This window comes from Callionymus lyra, chromosome 13 (genome assembly GCF_982586985.1).
Source record: "Callionymus lyra chromosome 13, fCalLyr1.hap1.1, whole genome shotgun sequence".
In the NCBI taxonomy this organism is placed as follows: domain Eukaryota; kingdom Metazoa; phylum Chordata; class Actinopteri; order Syngnathiformes; family Callionymidae; genus Callionymus; species Callionymus lyra.
In genome coordinates this window covers 22,119,325-22,137,027 of record NC_141830.1, presented here as the reverse complement: position 1 = coordinate 22,137,027, position 17,703 = coordinate 22,119,325, and the positions used below count along the sequence as shown (strand labels likewise).

Genomic DNA, 17,703 nt, shown 5'->3' with positions numbered 1-17,703 from the left:
TTCTTATAATTGTATAGATATTTTAAATATATGTATATAAACGGGTGACATTAATCCAACTTGGGTACAACACTGATTTAAAGAGTGCCACCTTGTGGTCCTCATTTAATGATGTGACTAATTTCAGAGCTATCCATGGTCAGACCTTCCATCAGTGATCTGATCCTGCCTTACATCCCAGTATATATTTTAACTGTGTATTGTTTTTGATTTTAAAAGTGCTTTGTGACCTGGTCTAGAAAGGCACTTTACAAATAAGCTTTACTATTTTCAATTAGTTCTATATCTATCTATCTAGTCAATTTTAGTTTATGCCATATAGTGATTAATTCGGTACCATTAACTAGAGGCTCTCGATGTGTCCGAATAGTGTAACTGCAAAGACGTACATTCACTGTTTCATTCATTTTTTCTGTTGCTCATCTTTTCCATCAGTGCTTCCTATAAAACACTGCTGTAAATCACTTTGGAAGTCACGTGGACAATCACCGGATAGTTGTTACGTAGAGACAAGAATAGTCATTTTAACTTGACGATTTTAATGAGGCTTTACCGACTTTAGAAATCGCTGTGCAACCGAACATTATAAAAAAAATTGACCTAGAAATAAAAGTGAATTAATGATGACGAAGGTACATAAAAAAAATGTAAATTATATTTCACGTAATTTATATTTATGTTATGAAATCGTGTAGAATTACATTTTTCAAATCGACCTTTAACATATTTAATTTCGGTTTTTGTGTTGCCCGTATTTATTATCCTTCCTTTCCTGACATCTAGTGGTTGAACGTGAGCGGTGCATTTCGTGAACATCTGACGTCACGTCCGGGAAAAATAACGCTGGCTTTTTCCGGCTACCAGTGACTGGTTGCGATGTGTCACATGGTTTGTTGTCAGTCTCATCTGAAGAAGAAGCAGCTGTCTCCATTTTGTTTATCTCATCGCTCTTTTTGTCGATGCTAATATAACGTTATTAGCGTCAAGGTATGCGCGGATATACGTTTTTTTCACACCTGTATATCTTTATTGAATTGAAAAAAAAGCGGTGGACGTCTGGTCCAGAATGAAGTAGCTTAGCATGTTAGCTTTGACTCTCGTTGTCTGTATTCCAGTCACTGAAGCTCAATGACGTGATTCATTGTGTTCTCCTGATTCAGGTCATATCTAGGAACACAATGAGTGGTTGTCGTATTTTCATCGGCCGACTGAGCCCCACCGCCCGGGAGAAGGATGTCGAGAGGTTCTTCAAGGGATACGGAAGGATTCGTGATATTGACCTAAAGAGAGGGTTTGGATTCGTGGTAAGTTTCTTCCAAAAACAAATACTGTTATTGTCTTAATACAAATGTTACAACCATTTAAACTACGATGTGATTGATCTCGACCCTTTCCCTTTCCTACTCTGGTTTATTCTTGTGTAATATCCCTCATTAATAATCGTAAAACATGTTTTGTGAACATCAGAAATGTCTCGTTTGTAATGTAAAGGATTCAAATCACACCGTGTTACGTCCTAAATCTAGTAAATACAATGGCCTTCTATAGATTATACACATAATAATACGTAATAAACCCTATTAGAAATCGATTTGAACCACCGGGCTGGGAACCTGTACCTGTCCATGACGCAGTAGAAAATTAATTTATTAGAGAATTTATTTTAATCAATTTATTATTGTGTTAAAGATGTTTTATTTGGAATAAAACAGGTTTTTGTCAAGACACTATTTTGGTCAAGTGTACTAAAAAAATATATAAAATTCAACCTTTAATGCTAATTTACAGAGTGCCGCCTTGTGGTCCTCATTTAACATGTGACTACTTTCAGAGCTATTCATAGTCGGACCTTCCATCAGTGATCTGATCCCACCTTACAGCCCAGCTCGGGCTCTGAGGTCTGTGGATCAGAATCTATTGATACTATTTTGGTCAGGTTAACTAAAAGAAAAATAAGTAGTGAACAAGAGGGAAAGATAAACTCTATATCTTGTTGATGATGAGTTGTTGTTCTCAGTGTTATGGTGCGGTCCGTTCTGTGAGGAGTTTGTATGTTCTTTGTTGTGACTGGTTTCCTACAATCTAAAAACCTACAGAGCACTTGAGTCATTATTCTCTGACTACCTGTAGCAGAATAAATTCCAGCATCAACCGGTAATTGAGAAGGAAACCGACACATTAAAACTGTTCAACAGCTTCCTTTTAATGTTGATTTAAATGTGCAAAAATATACATTATGTATGTGTGATACCAAAGATTGAATGATTCACTATGCAAATAATGAAGTGAATCATCAAGGACCAACTGTCCAAACATCATGAATTATGTAATTAAGCCATAGTCTGTGCATTACAGGAGTTTGATGATCCCAGAGACGCCGAGGACGCTGTTTATGAACTTGATGGGAAAGAGCTCTGCAATGAGAGGTATTATCTTTTGAGTGTTAAACGTTAATACTTGTTCCTAATCGTTTTCTTTGGATGGCCAGGGTAACGATTGAGCACGCTCGTGTTCGCCTGAAGGGTGGACGCGGGAGAGGTGGTGGAGGAGGAGGTGGTGGAGGTGGTGGTGGAGGAGTAGGAGGCGGAGGAGGAGGAGGAGGAGGTGGACGTTTCTCTGATCGTTATGGACGAGGTCCTCAGAACAGTCGGAGGTAATGATCGAGTTGTAACATGCATTACATCCTATATGAGTTTGATTGACATGTTCGCTGGTGTGTGAGGCTCACAATGTGGAGCTCGCTTCATTTGTGTCTTGTAGCCGCAACCCTCCTCCGATGAGAACTGAGAACCGCCTGATAGTGGAGAACTTGTCTTCCAGAGTCAGCTGGCAGGTGAGTTCAGTCGCATACACCTGTGTTTAATTGTTAGACGCAACATGTCATTTATTTTGCCAGTTAACTTGATAAATGTAAAGATATTTTGATTTCATAGCTACAAATGTTTAGTTTTATAGTGTATTTATCCAGTTAATTGATAAGCACCTTCAAAATAAAGTTTCTTTGTTTTCAAATTTTAACCAATTCTTCACCCCTTTATTTGCCAGCCTGACTGTTGTGTCATGTGGAAGAACTCGCTTATGGTGGAGTAAACCCCTTCTGGGTCCTTCTGTCTGGTTTGAGCCTGAGCTGTCAGCCAGTCGGCCCTACTCCTAGTTGACGCCTGCTGACCTCGTGAGCGCTCGCTCCGCACTAGAGGCGCTGGCGGCCCGTCACACGATCGCAACGGGCGCCCGGTGTGTGGCTGAGAGCGCGAGAGAGGAAACAGAGAGTTGGCAGAGAGAGAAGCAGAGCGAGAGTCGATGATGGTGGCGTGTTGATCGATGGTTCGTTAATTTGAGGGACTACGATCGATCGATATCTCCCCCTCCCTCCTCTCCCCCTCCGGTGTTCCACACGAGCGAGACAAAGAGGGTGTGAATTCCTCCCTGGTGCCCACGGATATAATCTGCTGTTATCCCAAAGGGTTTCGCTCTCAGGTAGTAGTTTCCTCTCTTCCACCCTGTTCACTCTCTTTACTGAGGCGGGGTGCCGAGACAGGGGCGGTCCCGGTGCAGAACCCTGTGCCCTCTGTCGGGGGGAAAAGTGGGTCTGTTTGTGCCAAATTCTGCCCAGGCGCCTCCACTGCAGCTCAGTACATGCAGATGGTGTTAATCTCTTTGTAGCTGTTAAGAAAACCAGTCCAGGAATCTCAACCTCTCCAAAAAAAACTGATTCACCAGCTAAACTGCCTTTAAATCTTTTTTTTTCTTCATCTCATCTGAGCATTTTGAGATTTCTGGACTTTCATTTTGTTACCTTTTTTGTAGAGATTCTATCATAGCTTTTGAATTCTGCTGTTGTTGGTTTCCCATGAGCGTTGACTAATGTTTGCGTGTGTAGGACTTGAAAGATTTCATGAGACAAGCTGGAGAGGTGACTTTCGCAGACGCACACCGTCCCAAACTTAATGAAGGGTGAGTTTATCCCATGCATGAAGTCATCAAAGAGGTTTTCTTTTGCTATTTGTAGAGCTGAACAGTTTGATCCTTTTCATATAATATTTACAATGTGAATCATTCGATTATGAAATTGCTCATTGCGTAGCGGTGCATTTATGAAGTTTTAGGAGCCTGCGTAACATGCCTACCATGACCGACGGGGGTAGAACTGGGTCAGATCCCACTTGAAAATGCTCCCATTAGCTTCTGACAACAATATACAAAATGAATGTGAGAGAATCACTGATTTCCGTTCAGGAGCTCCAACTAAACGACGACAAGTAACAGAACTTGACTTAAGATTTATACTAAATGTTGTATTCCAATATATATCAGGTCACAGTAATAACCATGGTTCTACGAATTTGTGCTCTGCCCCTCTACAGGCTGTTGTTATGGTTTTCCTCAGGAGATGACCCATAGCAACAGCCTGTAGAGGGCAGAGCATCTATGAAGTAGAACTGTTAAACAGGAGAAAATAAAATGACATTATTCAAGAGCAGATTCAAAGTTAATCGATTCAGAATATATTTAATTGATATCAAATGGATTTAGCCATGATGCCAAGCCATACTATTGGTGCGTAATAACCGTCAAAAGCATGAATAAATTGCACGCTTACAACGCTCGTGTTTCGAATCATTCTTGCGTCATTTGTTCCTTATTTTGCTTCTTTGCCAAAGGGTGGTTGAGTTCGCCTCTTACAGCGATTTGAAAAACGCGCTCGACAAACTCTCTGGGAAGGAAATCAACGGCAGAAAAATCAAGCTCATCGAAGCAGCAAAGAAGAGGTGACCTCCCGCTCCACGTGTCTCCAGGACCTCGCCAGGGTTTTGGTTTTCCTCATGACTCTTTTTTTTTTTTTCTCTTCCAGGTCCAGAAGTCGCTCCCGCAGTTCCTCTCGCTCCCGTTCCCGCTCCCGTTCCCGCTCTCTCTCCCGTTCCCGTTCACGCTCCCGATCCCGTTCCCGTTCCCGATCCCGCTCGGCTTCACGCAGTCCCCGGCGCTCGCGAAGTCCTGCCAAGTCCAACCACCGCTCGCGCAGCCCGTCCCCGGCCGGCAGCTCCTCCCCGCCCACCTCCAAGTCCAAGGAGGAGGCCAAGCGCTCCTCAAAGACTCCTCCGTCCCCGTTAACCCGGCGCTCGGCTTCACGTTCTCGCTCCCGCTCCACCGACAGCCAGCGTTAGCTCACGTGCAGGACTCTTCTGAGGAGCTTCTGCTTTCAACGGCTTAACCTTTTTTAACCACAAATCAAAAAACGGGAGCAACCCCCGAAAGTTGAAAACCAAGCATATATATTGTGGTTATTGCTGGGATCAATTGTGTGGGGTCATCATGCCAACTTCCTGCCACTCCATCTCGGTCTGTTACGTTATTTTTATTTGTAGAAGGTTTTGTTCTTTGAGTCGCTCAAGATGGTCTTGACACACTCCTTGTAAATACTTCTTCAGCAGCTAATTGTTGGACATGCAGATGGTTTCTGATCTCCTTCACACTTTGGGCTGTCTTGACTTTTATTTGTCTTGAAATGTGACTGCATTATTATTCTTTTAGTGTTACAGTGATGCTTATGTACATGTTTTATTATTTTTTTGCCGGGTGCAAGTTTTATGTGGTTGTGTCCGACTGGTGGAAATGCACAATAAACACGTTTTGCTTGAATCATGAATTCCAAAATATTTTTTCCCACACCATGTTAAAAAATCCTTACTTTGCACAAATGTTTCCTTCTTTATCAACTCAACACACACTTTAAATGACTGTATTGATGCAGTATTATACTTAGAAAAACAAAAGGTTGTCTGCCATGTTGGTACAGACTTATTTTTCTTCTGTTGACTCGGGAGGAGGTTTTACTCCATTTTCTTCCTTGGCTGCTGGCAAGTACGATTCTGTGGAGGACAAAGTTGAAGTTAGACTCAAGACATCTTTGGTTGGTTTGTTTTCTACTTAAATTTGGAGAAGGGATACGTCACCTCAAACCAGTACATGTCTTACACCAAAGAGGCGACTAGTTTTTCTATTTCCAAAAGGTTGTTTTGAGAAACAATACTAAATGTTTTTATACCTTTCATATCGGACCTTTTTTCCGACATACACCTCCACAAGTAAACAACTTCTTTTCACGATAATGTATTGATATCAGCATTTTATTTTAACACTTATTTTTATCTTTTTTTATATATGTATTACAATATCTCTGCATACAATAAAATAATAAAGAAAATATTTGTGGCTTTTGTTTAAAGCAACGGTGTTGCGATTAAACTTCTGGCCGCTAGATGGCAGCAGTCGTTACATCCTCTGCAGCGTCCTCTTAAGTTACAATAAAATCCTGCAAGACCCCGACGATGACTTGGTCCAAGAGGATACAGAAAGCTCCAGTTGCTTTTAAAGCTGATGTTTGGCCATATTTTGGAAAGAAGAAAAAAAGAGAGTAGATAAATCAGTGGCTCTTAAAATATTTCAGAAAATGTAAAGTGTATCAAAATGTATCACCGCAGTAGGAATTTGCGTTGCTCGAGAAAGTTGTGATTCTGGCCATGTCGTGTGTGTACTTTCTATTTTGTGGTACAGTTACCTCCAGCCCGGTCTCTATAGCACCTGTAGGACCTGAAGAGCACGATGAGGATGGACGCCTCTATGAGCTGAATGATTCCGTAGACCAGCGGGAAGAGAAACATCACGCCGACCTCCTCGGGCAGGAAGGCCAACTTCAGGATGGAGGAGCACAGCTGGACGTTCTGACAGCCGGTCTCCATGGCAACAGTCCTCCGCTCCCTGAGTAGATGGAGTTACCAAGAGTGTTTTGTCATGGATCAGTGTCTGGAGCTCACTTCTGTTTCAGCCTGAAGATGGAGGAGATGATGTAGCCGAAAGAGAAGCCGATCAACGGCATCAGAGACGCGATGGCCATGAGGGGCGGCGACAGTATGTTGAGCAAGGAGCCTCCGGCCGCCACGGTGGACAAGGTGCAGATGGCAATGACCGCCCCCGCCATGAAGACCAGGCCGACCTGAGGCGTGCACCAGAGAAAGCCAGAGTTAGTGAACGAGACACGAGGACACAAATGATTTATTTTTATTACCATGTAGACATTGATTTACTTTTTGAATTTAATACTTGGACCGGTTTAACATTTAGATATAGAATGTATTAATTTGGTTCAACATTTAGACTTAAGATATATTTAAAAATTATTTCCGATTTAATATTTAAATATTGATTTAACATATACATTCAAATGTTTTTATTTAATATTGAGACATACATTTAACATTAAATATATAAAACGTTTAGATACAGATTGAAAGAACCAGAATTTGAAAATCCTGGAAGAAACTGGCAGCCAGTGAAGAGTTTTAAGGATCGGAGAAATGTGAGTTCTTCTACGGGTGCACCAGAGCGGGTCAGAATTCTCACAGCAGAGTTTTGTATCAACTGCAGGCGAGACAGATCCTTCTTGTTAAGACATGAAAATAAACTGTTACAATAGTCCAAACGAGAAAATACAAACTCATGGACTACAAGCTCTAGATCATGTTGTGACATAATTTGCCTAAGTTTAGAGAATTTTCTCAGTTGAAGGAAACAGTTTTCTGCAGTGTTGATCTACATGTTTGATTTTATATTTAGACATAGATTTAACATAGATTTAAATGTTTTGGTTTGAAACATTACAACATAAATTTAAATTAAGATAGTTTTCTTCTGCTTTAATATTTAAATATAGATTGAACATATAGATTAAAATATTTGAGTTGAACATTTAGTTATAGATTAATATTTTAGATTTCCTATTTAGACATATAACTTACATTGAGATATACATTAATACTTTTTATTTATGCTTAGACAGAGTCGTATTGTTTTGTTAAAACACTCGTGTTCGCCCACCTTGGTGATGATCAGGGCGTACTTGGGCCTGAAGTGGTTGACGAGGATGCCGATGCCGCAGGGGATCAGGATCAGGAACAGGGACATGGTGATGTCCTTGTAGGGGATGGCGCTCTGCAGGCTGGGGAAGCTGTGGCAGTAGAGGTAGATGAGCAGCGGCATCATGCCCAGAGCCAGCAGGGTGGAGCAGGACGTCATCACAATGCTGAGGAGTGGACGAGTCAAGTCAGGCCAGCGCCGCACAAACAAGTTCAAAGTCCTCGCACTCGGAGAACTTTGATATTGTTCCATCTTTTTACGACAAAGTCATGTGACGTCGTAAGAGATGTTTATGGATGTTTTATTTTGTGACCCTTGTGTTCACCTCACTGAAGAAAACTGTTATAATCGTACACGTCTGCTGAATGAACGGAACAGCATCAACCGGAAAAGCACTCGGAAAGTGCAGACACCTGCCAAGGGGCTGATTTACACACATTTCAATAAAATATCATTGTCCGACATTCATTCATCTACATCATTCAATACTGTTGGGATGGCAGGTGGGAATGATGCTACACAACTCACAAGACCAGAATTAGCTTGTTCTGCACCACAGAGAGTTATATAGTCTTCATTATATACTCGGTTGTGAGGGGATGAAAATATGGTGGTTTTAAAAGACGGAAAGAGAAAAAACATCAACATAAAAAAAAACTAAATCCAGTTTGTAATACATATAAGATGGAAGAGATGTTGTGTTGGAAAGATGATCTCAATTTGTAATCCAAATTGAAAAAATATTCAGAAAAAGTCAGAACAAAAAAATAATGAGTACAAAATAAAGTTATTGGAAACATTTTCTACATGTTCCTCTTTGACCGAATAAGGTGAGGAGTTTTAATCAGATCCTTGGCAGAGGTGTCTCTCAAACATCTTTAACCCTTGTGTTATCTCAGGGTCAAGGTGACCCGAAGGCCCAGAAAACAAATGTGTTTGTGGTATCCCTTGTGTTGTCTCTGGATCAAGGTGAACGACCTCCACCACTGCATATCTATTTCTAGAAGCCAGGGAGGTCATTCGCGTCACCTTGACCCAGAAAAGACACGAGGGATACCACATACACATTTGTTTTTCGGCATCCGGATCACATTGATCCAGAGACAACACAAGGTATACCATATACACGTGTGTTTTTCGACGCCGGGTCACCATGACCAAGAGACAACACAAGGGAATTTACTACCAATGAACTGAAGATGCTTTAACTTCAAAAGTGTATTTTGTCTTTGGAGTGTACCTGAGGTTCATGTCTCCTTTGATTCCCAGAGCCAGGATGTTGGACAGGCTTCCTCCAGGACAACATCCACAGATCAGGATCATGATGGCCGAGATGCCCGTGAGCCCGAACGCCTGCAGTGGAGAACACAGTGTTCACTCCAGCACAGCCATGTTAACGTGCCGGAGAAACACTGACCTTGGCCAGGATGAAGGCCGTCAGAGGCATCACACCGTACTGAGCCAGCACCGCGATGGCCACGCCCTTCGGCTTCTTCATGTGCATCTGCAGGGTGGTGGGTGGGGGGGGTGAGTGAGATCTGGACAAGAGAGGGGACACGCCTGAGGACATACCTTGATCTTGGCCACCTCCATGGTGCAGCCCATTGAGATCATCACGATGACGATGGCGATGACCATGAAGATGTTGACGGCCTTGTCTATGGCCGGAGGGAACAGAGGCCGACCCGAGCTGTTGGTGCCGGACTCAAAGTCGTAGCTGCTGTTACGCAACACGTCCGGACCCGCGGTCGACTCCATGTTGTGTGGATCCAAGGTTCTCTGTCTGGAGACGACAAGAAATAAATGATTTTAAAGTAATATTAGTGATTGAAGAAGTCATCAAAGTATCCGTACAACTAAAAAAGCAGGAATAAAAAACTTCCAAGAGTAACATTTAAATAAGACAAGTTATATCTTCAACCGAATGAGAGAACGTTACTGACCTGGCAGTCGAGGCGCGACTGAGTTATTTGTGGCAAATAGTCCGAAAAAAAATTGTTTGCAATACTTGGAACATACCTCAATACCAAAAAAAAGTACATTGTGTTTTTGTTTTGTATTTTTTTTTATGGTATTTAAATGTTTTGTCTGCTACTGTACATTATACAATTATTTATTATTAATGTCCTGTATTCTTTTTTTTCTGAAAATATTTTGTTTTCTTGTCAAATGTAACCTGACAATGTTCTGCCCACAGTTTTAATTGAACACCTGGAACTGTTGCTTTGGTATAAAAGTGTGAAACTATTGATGTTGTTTTCAAGTTTTCAAACAAATGTTCTTTTCTTTTAATTAAACCTACATAAGAAAATGATCTTAAGCCCCGCCCACTGACAACACTTCATGTCAACCATAACCACACCCACTTTGCTGGGATTGGTCAAGCAATGATTCAATGAAGCTAATATTCTCTCAAAACAAACAAAAAAAGCACTAATGTATTAAGCAAGGCCGTTGAAATTGTTGTTTCAGTGTTTGTGTTCTTTTTGGCAATATTTTGTTTACAATGTTGGAACCGTGTAATTGCATGGTCGTGAAAACAGAAGCGTCTCCTGCCACAGTCCATTTGTTGAAAACAAAGAGGGTTAATAAAAACATTCTCTTGTTGCTTCAGCGAAGATAGAAATGAACGCAATCAAACGCAATTTCCGTCTCCCCCCATTACCTTAAAGCTATTTTGCAGATACATGGTGATATTTGTCATAAAAAATACTTAGTGCTGCTTTAACGTTCCCAAAATACAACCATAACATTTTAAATAGTTCCGGAGACACCCTCTTAGTGTTTTTTTTTTACTTTATTCACATTATTTCCTTAATTAACTCCATTTTTGAGCAACAAAATACTTACTTTAGTAGCTTTTTAAGAGTGACGTGGACTAGTTCGTTTTATGAGACAAATGTCCACCAGTTGACTGGACCTAATCTCCTGATATTGAAGAAGCTATGATGTCAAAATAAAATAATAAGAAAAAAGAAGAAGGCTCACTTGTTGGGGTTGCAGATCAAAGCATGTCCAAGTCGGTGTGGATCTCTATGCAGGAGAAACTATCCTGTGGTCCATGAGCGCGTCGTTCCTTACCTGATGTTCACATAACATGTCGTAATAGTTTATGAATGGTGGGTCAAAGGGCAAGGAGCGTTGATTGTGCTGTTCTTACATCTAACGACAGAGGCCGCGGTTTTTCTCTCTTTCATTGCAATGTTTTTTCAGATAATGGAGGTTTTAGGTTAGGTTAGGTAGGTTTTGAATCACACATCAACACAGTAGGAAGAAAAATAATCACCAAGAAAATGTACTGGTCATACAATTTTCTAGGTGGACTTAGTTAAGGAAAAAAAAATTAAAAGTTGAATTTGAAAATAAAACCACGTAAAAAAAAAATGTGGACTCAACGATGTAAGAATAAAAGTAATTTAAATCCACTTCTTATTGATGACTGATGTTTGGTTTTTCTCTTAGCATTCTTATTTTTTAACCATGTCTTTGTGTTGCCACATTATAACTCAGTGGTGGGCAAATATTACATCATACAACTGTGACTGACTGTCAAGCCGTAGAAAGACAGTGTGAAGAATCAAACAGTAAACAAGTGAATAAATAATAATATACGTGGCATTTGTTTTACTTTTCTTTGTTTTCCCTTGTTTGCTTACAGGGAGGTTCCACACCAGCAATCTGCAATGATCCAGCCCTTCATATAGGCCAGACTTTCCATAGTCTAGCGTCAGCTCGTTTTAAAGTTCTGCCTGGTAACTCAGACCTTGTTCCCTTATTGGATATTTTTGCTAATTGGCCTGGACACGTTTTGTTCAGCACTTTTGGTTATTCGATTTTTGGTGAGTCTTATTCTGTTCATTGACTCTCTCTTTTATATTATTCTTAAGTGAATCGAGCGTCTTGCTGCCATGATATGATATGAAATCACTTTATGTCCTATATGTTTGGTTTTTTTTTTGAAAATAAAACACATATATAAAACAAAGAACTTCATCTTATATAAGGGTTTCCTGTTGCCACACTTTGTTCTGGTCTGTTTCAAATCAGGAAATCACAATATATTGAAAAAAATGTCATTAAAAAAGGGTAAAATAAAGTACTTGTCGTGTCATTAATATGAATAATAGTCTTTATTATTAAATTAAGCAGATAATATTAGCTTGCGCTTGATGGATCTACTGAGTCCTTCAAGAAACATCTTAAGACGTTTCTATTTGTTCAGGCTTTTCCTTGACTTTCTGGAACTCCTGTAGTGTTATCAGTTTTATCTTGATCTTTAAAGTATATACTTTATTGAATATTGTTTTGATTGTTTAAGCTCTTTGTGACCCTGGCCTGGAAAAGCGCTATACAAATAAAGATTACTTACTTACTTACTATAATTGGAGTTTCAGTAAAAATATTTGTTGTAGAAAAAAAGCGTTTTTGAAGGATTTTGTGTAGAAAAATCAATCAATATCAATTTTAATGTATTGGGGCAGTAATGCAAATATTGGCTAAAGTACTTTACATTATATGAAAATAAATAAGAATTGGAAAAAAAAGAAAATAAGTTGCAAAAGTGGAAAATACATTGATACTTGTATTTGCTATCTTTAATGAAGGGAATATTTTTGGGTAGAAATGGAACAAACTGTAAAGAAGAAGTTGATATATTTATAGTATGTATAAGAATCGTGGAAACCTGCTGAGAGGTAAATGTTGTAATAATTGTTTAACGTGATTGTAGTCATGGATGTATATAAGGTATTTGTAGAAAATATTAATAACATGTTTTTAAAAGAAGTTGCATTATCAGTATACAATAACTGTAGTACTTTATCAAAAATAGGTTGAATCAAAAACAAATAATGTGCGACTAAAGTAGCAGCTTCAAGATTTTGTAAAAGTACGCTGTGGACATCGGGACATCATGGTTTCATCAGCTTTGGTGCTGCTGCTGTAAATTTGTCGTGACATATAACGAGAAAAAACACACGTGACTGCACCTTTAAATATGTGCTCGGAGGCTTTCGAAAGTAACTTTATTAACACTTGGATAAGCCCTTTATGAGGACACTGTCTTCCCTCCTTTTCTTTTATAGGTCCGACAACAACATCATCATCGCGTACGTGCCGCTCTAATATGTCTGCAGTGCAGTGTGTGTGTGTGTGTGTGTGAGGGGGGGGGGGTAAGAGCTGGTCTAACCGGCCGGCCCAGTAACAGAGGGGGAGGGGGTGTAATTACTGTCTGCTCACAGTTTTTCTTCTGGTTCCAGCTAATCAATGTTGATCTTCTCAGGAACATGCCTGGGAAGAGGAAGGGTGTGTGTGTGTGTGTGTGTGTGTGTGTGTGTGTGTGTGTGTGTGTGTGTGTGTGTGTGTGTGTGTGTGTGTGTGTGTGTGTGTGTGTGTGTGTGTGTGTGAAACCCTCTACCTTCCATTACCTCTATATGATTTTCCTGAAATATTATCCGAGATGCATCCGCAGCTCTGCACGCTTCTGCGGCAGCTGCATTATTAAAACCGCCCTTATTGTGTTGGCAGCCCTTCCATGGCTCCACAGTTACGTGACCTTGTTTGACGCTGCAGGAAAAATAGCAGGAGGGTCGGGGTGTCTCACCCTAGAGCTGCCCTGCCCTCTTGACCCCCCCCCCACCCCCCCCACTCAACAACCCTTTTCCCACAATCACAGAGCGAATGTTCGAGTGCAAAATAATCCACAGGGTAAGCTCCTTATCTATAGCACACATTTGTGGAAAGGGAAGATTATTTCCCCCCCCCTCGCTGTGACGACCCCGTTTGAACACACAAACACTTGTAAATGGTGAGTTGTTTTGGGGCGACAGCATCAATCGTAAGCATGAGATAATCTGAGGAAGGCTATTGGTTCATGTGTACTTTTGAAAGAAGGCTCTTAATGGTGGCCCCGTATATCAGAGACACATTCTCCATCAGGCTGAACAGAATTCTTGTTTTTATTTAATTAATACTGTTTGAAAGTTGATTTACTTAAACTAAAATTACCAGATTTTTTACCAAAACATTATCCTTTGGCTCTGGTCATGTAAGTAAGTAAGTAAGTAATATTTATTTATATAGCGCTTTTCGAGACCAGGGTCACAAAGCGCTTAAACAATCAAAACAATACTCAAAAAGGTACATACTTTAAAGATAAAGATAATACTGAGAATAACACAGGAGTTCGAGAAATTCAAGGAAAAGCCTGAACAAATAGAAATGTCTTAAGATGTTTCTTAAAGGAGTCAGTAGACTCCATCAAGCGCAAAGAGAGAGGAAGATCGTTCCAAAGCTTAGGAGCAACAACCTGAAAAGATTTCTCTCCTCTGGTCCTGAGCCGTGTGCGTGGAACCATAAGTAGATTCTGATCCACAGACCTCAGAGCCCGAGCTGGGGTGTAAGGCTGGATCAGATCAGTGATGTAAGGAGGAGCCTGACCATGAATAGCTCTGAAAGTAAGAACCAGAATTTTAAAGTTGATCCTGAAAGAAACTGGAAGCCAGTGAAGAGTTTTAAGGATCGGAGAAATGTGAGTTCTCCTACTTGAGCAGGTCAGAATTCTCGCTGCAGAGTTCTGAATCGACTGCAGGCGAGACAGCTCCTTCTTGTTAAGACATGAAAACAAACTGTTACAATAGTCTAGACGAGAAGAAACAAACGCATGGATTACAAGCTCCAGATCATGTTCCGACAACATTTTCCTAAGTTTAGAGATTTTTCTCAGTTGAAGGAAACAGTTTCTGGTCAGTTTTCTGCAGTGTCGAACAAGAGACATGTCTTTATCAAATTCAACACCCAGGTTTCTCAGGCTCAGTTTGACAGACTGACCTAAGTCACCCAAGTACTGACTCAACCCTGGAATCTTGTCATCAGGAGCAATCACCAGTGTTTCAGTTGTGTCCACATTTAGCTGTAAAGTGTTTTCACTCAGCCATTGTTTGATTTCTAGCAAACAATTGACTAAGCTGTTCAGCCTCTGGGGCTCAGTTGGATCAAAAGAGCAGTAGAGCTGGATGTCATCAGCAAAAATGTGATAAGAAACATCTGGAAATCTCTGAATGATTTTACCGAGGGGAATCAAGTACAGCAAAAACAATAAAGGACCCAGAACAGAACCTTGAGGGACTCCACACAACAGATCTGCCGATTCAGACCTCATTTGATTGGCAGGTACACTAAAACTGCGCCCAGAAAGGTAAGATGAGAACCATTCTAACACAGAACTAGACAGTCCCACTTCATCCCTCAGTCTTCTCAGCAGGATCTGGTGATCAACTGTGTCAAAGGCTGAGGACAGATCCAAGAGAACCAGAACAGTGAATTTACCAGAGTCAGCCGACATCATGATGTCACTGGACACTTTCAATAAAGCTGTCTCCGTAGAGTGATGTTTACGGAAGCCAGACTGAAACTTCTCATGGATGTCGCTCTGATCCAGGAACAAAGACAGCTGCTCAGACACAACCTTCTCCAAGATCTTGGACAAGAAAGGGAGCTTAGAAATAGGCCTGAAATTACTGAGGTCAGTTGGGTCTAAGCCTGGTTTTTTGAGCAGAGGCTCCACAATGGCATGTTTAAATGCATTGGGAAAAACCCCTGTGGAAAGGGAGAGGTTCACCATATTGGTAACCCAGGGGCCAATTACATCAAATACTTTGATAAAAAGCCTACAAGGAAGGACGTCATCTGAGCAAGAGGAGGGTTTCATCTTGTTCACTAGTGCCGAAATATCACCCAAAGATACAGCAGTGAAGGAGGACCAAGAGGAGGAGAGGGGCTCAGAGACAGTAGGGGTTCCAAACAAAGGGGGAGAGATTTTCTCTTTGATCAATTTAATTTTGTCAATGAAAAATCTCAACAAAGCATTGCTGTCAGCTTCACAGAAGACAGGCGTGATTTGAGGAGCAGGAGACACGAGAGAATTAATCGTGTCAAACTAAACTTTGGGGTTTTTCCTATTTGCTGCTACCAGTTTTCTGATGTAATCAGATCTAGCAGTTTCTACCATCTCATTGTAAGAAGTCATCAGATCCCTGAGGTGAAGTCTATGCACCTCAAGTTTAGTGGACTTCCAGAGACGCTCAGTCTTTCGACAAAGTCTCTTCAGACTCAGATCTTCATTTGTCCAAGGGCACCGTTTTTTCTGAATTTTCAAGTTCGATTTAACAGGTGCCACTTGATCCAGTATTTCAACACAATGACCAGTAAAACAGTGAATCAAACTGTCCACGTCTGGGCAGTCATCAAAGGAAAGACGGTCAAACATAGCAGAAAAACTGTCTGCAGTATCGGCTGAGATGACACGCCTCTGAGACCTAACTTTCAAAGGCTTAGGTTCAGGGATGAAGTCCAGGTTAAACAAGACAAGAGAATGATCACTCAGATGGACATCATGTACAGATACATTAGAAATGTTCAGGCCAAGAGTAAAAACTAAGTCTAAAATGTGGCCTTTTTGATGAGTGGGTTCAGAAACATGTTGCTCAAAATTAAAGGCTTCTGTTTAAGTTCTTTAGCAGAACAAGATGTGATCATGTGACGTCATCAACATGAAGATTAAAGTCTCCAAGAATAAGGACAGATTCCATTTGAATAATGGAAGATAAGAAGTCACTAAAGTCTTTCAAGAACATCGCCGCAGGACCAGGCGGACGGTAGATTGACACACAATAGAAAGGTCTTGTAGAACCAACCAAGATCATCTGAGATTCAAAAGAAGTGAATTCCTGTGTCTGAATCACTTTGCAAGAACAACTCTCCCTAAAAACAGTAGCAAGACCTCCTCCACGACAAGAGAGGCGAGGCTTCCCCAGGACAGCGCTCCCTACTGGACAGAGTTCGTTCAGATGAATAAACTCTTCCTCTCTCTGCCAAGTCTCAGAAAGATATAATAAATCCAAATTAACGCTTGTGAAAAGATCATTAAGAATAAAGGATTTATTAGTAATGGAGCGAACATTAAGAAGTCCCACATTCAGCTCACCGGAAGCGGAATGTGACAATGTTACTGTTGGAAAAGATATCCCCACAAAGAAATAACTTATGCACTTCACTTTTATGATTTATTTATATCAATATATGAACCAGAGTCAATGTATATATATAAAAAAAAAAGTTTTAATTTACATTATTTAAAATTAAATAAATAATCATATTAAATATGACAAAACAAATCCAACCCTTCAATACACAAATAATTGAATTTAGGTATTCAATAAAAACGAATGAAACCTTTTAATATATAAATTATTTAATTAAAATGGTCAATTAAATCCAATTTATTAAACAAATTCAAAAATACGATAAAGATAATAATATATATATTTTTTAAATCAAAAGCTTTAAATAATACATTTACATTTAATAAAAGAAAACACACATACACGCACCATCAACGTCTTTTAACTTTAATTGTAATATTCTGAGGGAAGTGGTATTATTCAATACTTAACATTAGTTATTTTTCGTTCATGCTCTTTTCTGTTTTAAGTTTTAATACGAGAAAACCTTGATGGTCAGACTTTGAAGGTAATTTCGACCTTAATTTAATGAAGCATTTCCTCCTATAATAATAAGGGCCTCTCACAGTGGCGCTTTAAATTCAAATGTACTTATGTTTGTAACCCTTTACCTGAGAAAGGAAACTATCATAAGGTCATATATATTTACATCTCTAACATGATGGTAGAATAACAATATTAACCTTCACATTATTATTGAATCATGTCTTACATACTTTAAACATCCGCTCAAGATCCTTAGCATCAACAGAAGAAAAAAAAGACTTCA

General features: G+C 40.0%; 2 protein-coding genes across 2 annotated transcripts; one reads left to right on the top strand and one right to left on the bottom strand.

Moving 5' to 3' along the window:
- Window positions 1-880: 880 nt before the first annotated feature.
- Window positions 881-5,640, top strand: srsf5b (serine and arginine rich splicing factor 5b). Its single transcript, XM_087805799.1, has 8 exons — window positions 881-987; window positions 1,161-1,304; window positions 2,356-2,426; window positions 2,489-2,653; window positions 2,761-2,833; window positions 3,881-3,954; window positions 4,662-4,769; window positions 4,853-5,640. The coding sequence occupies exons 2-8, from the start codon at window positions 1,179-1,181 to the stop codon at window positions 5,163-5,165; spliced, it is 930 nt and encodes a 309-aa protein (XP_087661925.1). The 5' UTR covers window positions 881-987; window positions 1,161-1,178; the 3' UTR covers window positions 5,166-5,640.
- A 159-nt stretch (window positions 5,641-5,799) lies between these two features.
- Window positions 5,800-9,672, bottom strand: slc10a1 (solute carrier family 10 member 1). The gene is made up of 7 exons (XM_087806426.1): window positions 9,487-9,672; window positions 9,332-9,418; window positions 9,155-9,267; window positions 7,876-8,080; window positions 6,816-6,994; window positions 6,560-6,759; window positions 5,800-5,870 (listed from the first exon to the last, which is right to left on the bottom strand). Exons 1-7 carry the CDS (start codon window positions 9,670-9,672, stop codon window positions 5,800-5,802), a joined length of 1,041 nt encoding a protein of 346 aa, XP_087662552.1.
- Between the last annotated feature and the right edge of the window lie 8,031 nt (window positions 9,673-17,703).

Excerpts from the sequence above, each read along its gene's own strand:
- srsf5b (XM_087805799.1), top strand. The coding sequence starts at position 1,179 with ATGAGTGGTTGTCGTATTTTCATCGGCCGACTGAGCCCCACCGCCCGG. Across the intron at positions 2,427-2,488 it reads AAAGAGCTCTGCAATGAGAG|GGTAACGATTGAGCACGCTC; the intron begins GTATTATCTTTT and ends TTGGATGGCCAG. Across the intron at positions 2,654-2,760 it reads GGTCCTCAGAACAGTCGGAG|CCGCAACCCTCCTCCGATGA; the intron begins GTAATGATCGAG and ends TGTGTCTTGTAG.
- slc10a1 (XM_087806426.1), bottom strand. The coding sequence starts at position 9,672 with ATGGAGTCGACCGCGGGTCCGGACGTGTTGCGTAACAGCAGCTACGAC. Across the intron at positions 9,268-9,331 it reads CGGCCTTCATCCTGGCCAAG|GCGTTCGGGCTCACGGGCAT; the intron begins GTCAGTGTTTCT and ends TCTCCACTGCAG. Across the intron at positions 8,081-9,154 it reads AAAGGAGACATGAACCTCAG|CATTGTGATGACGTCCTGCT; the intron begins GTACACTCCAAA and ends TCCACTCCTCAG.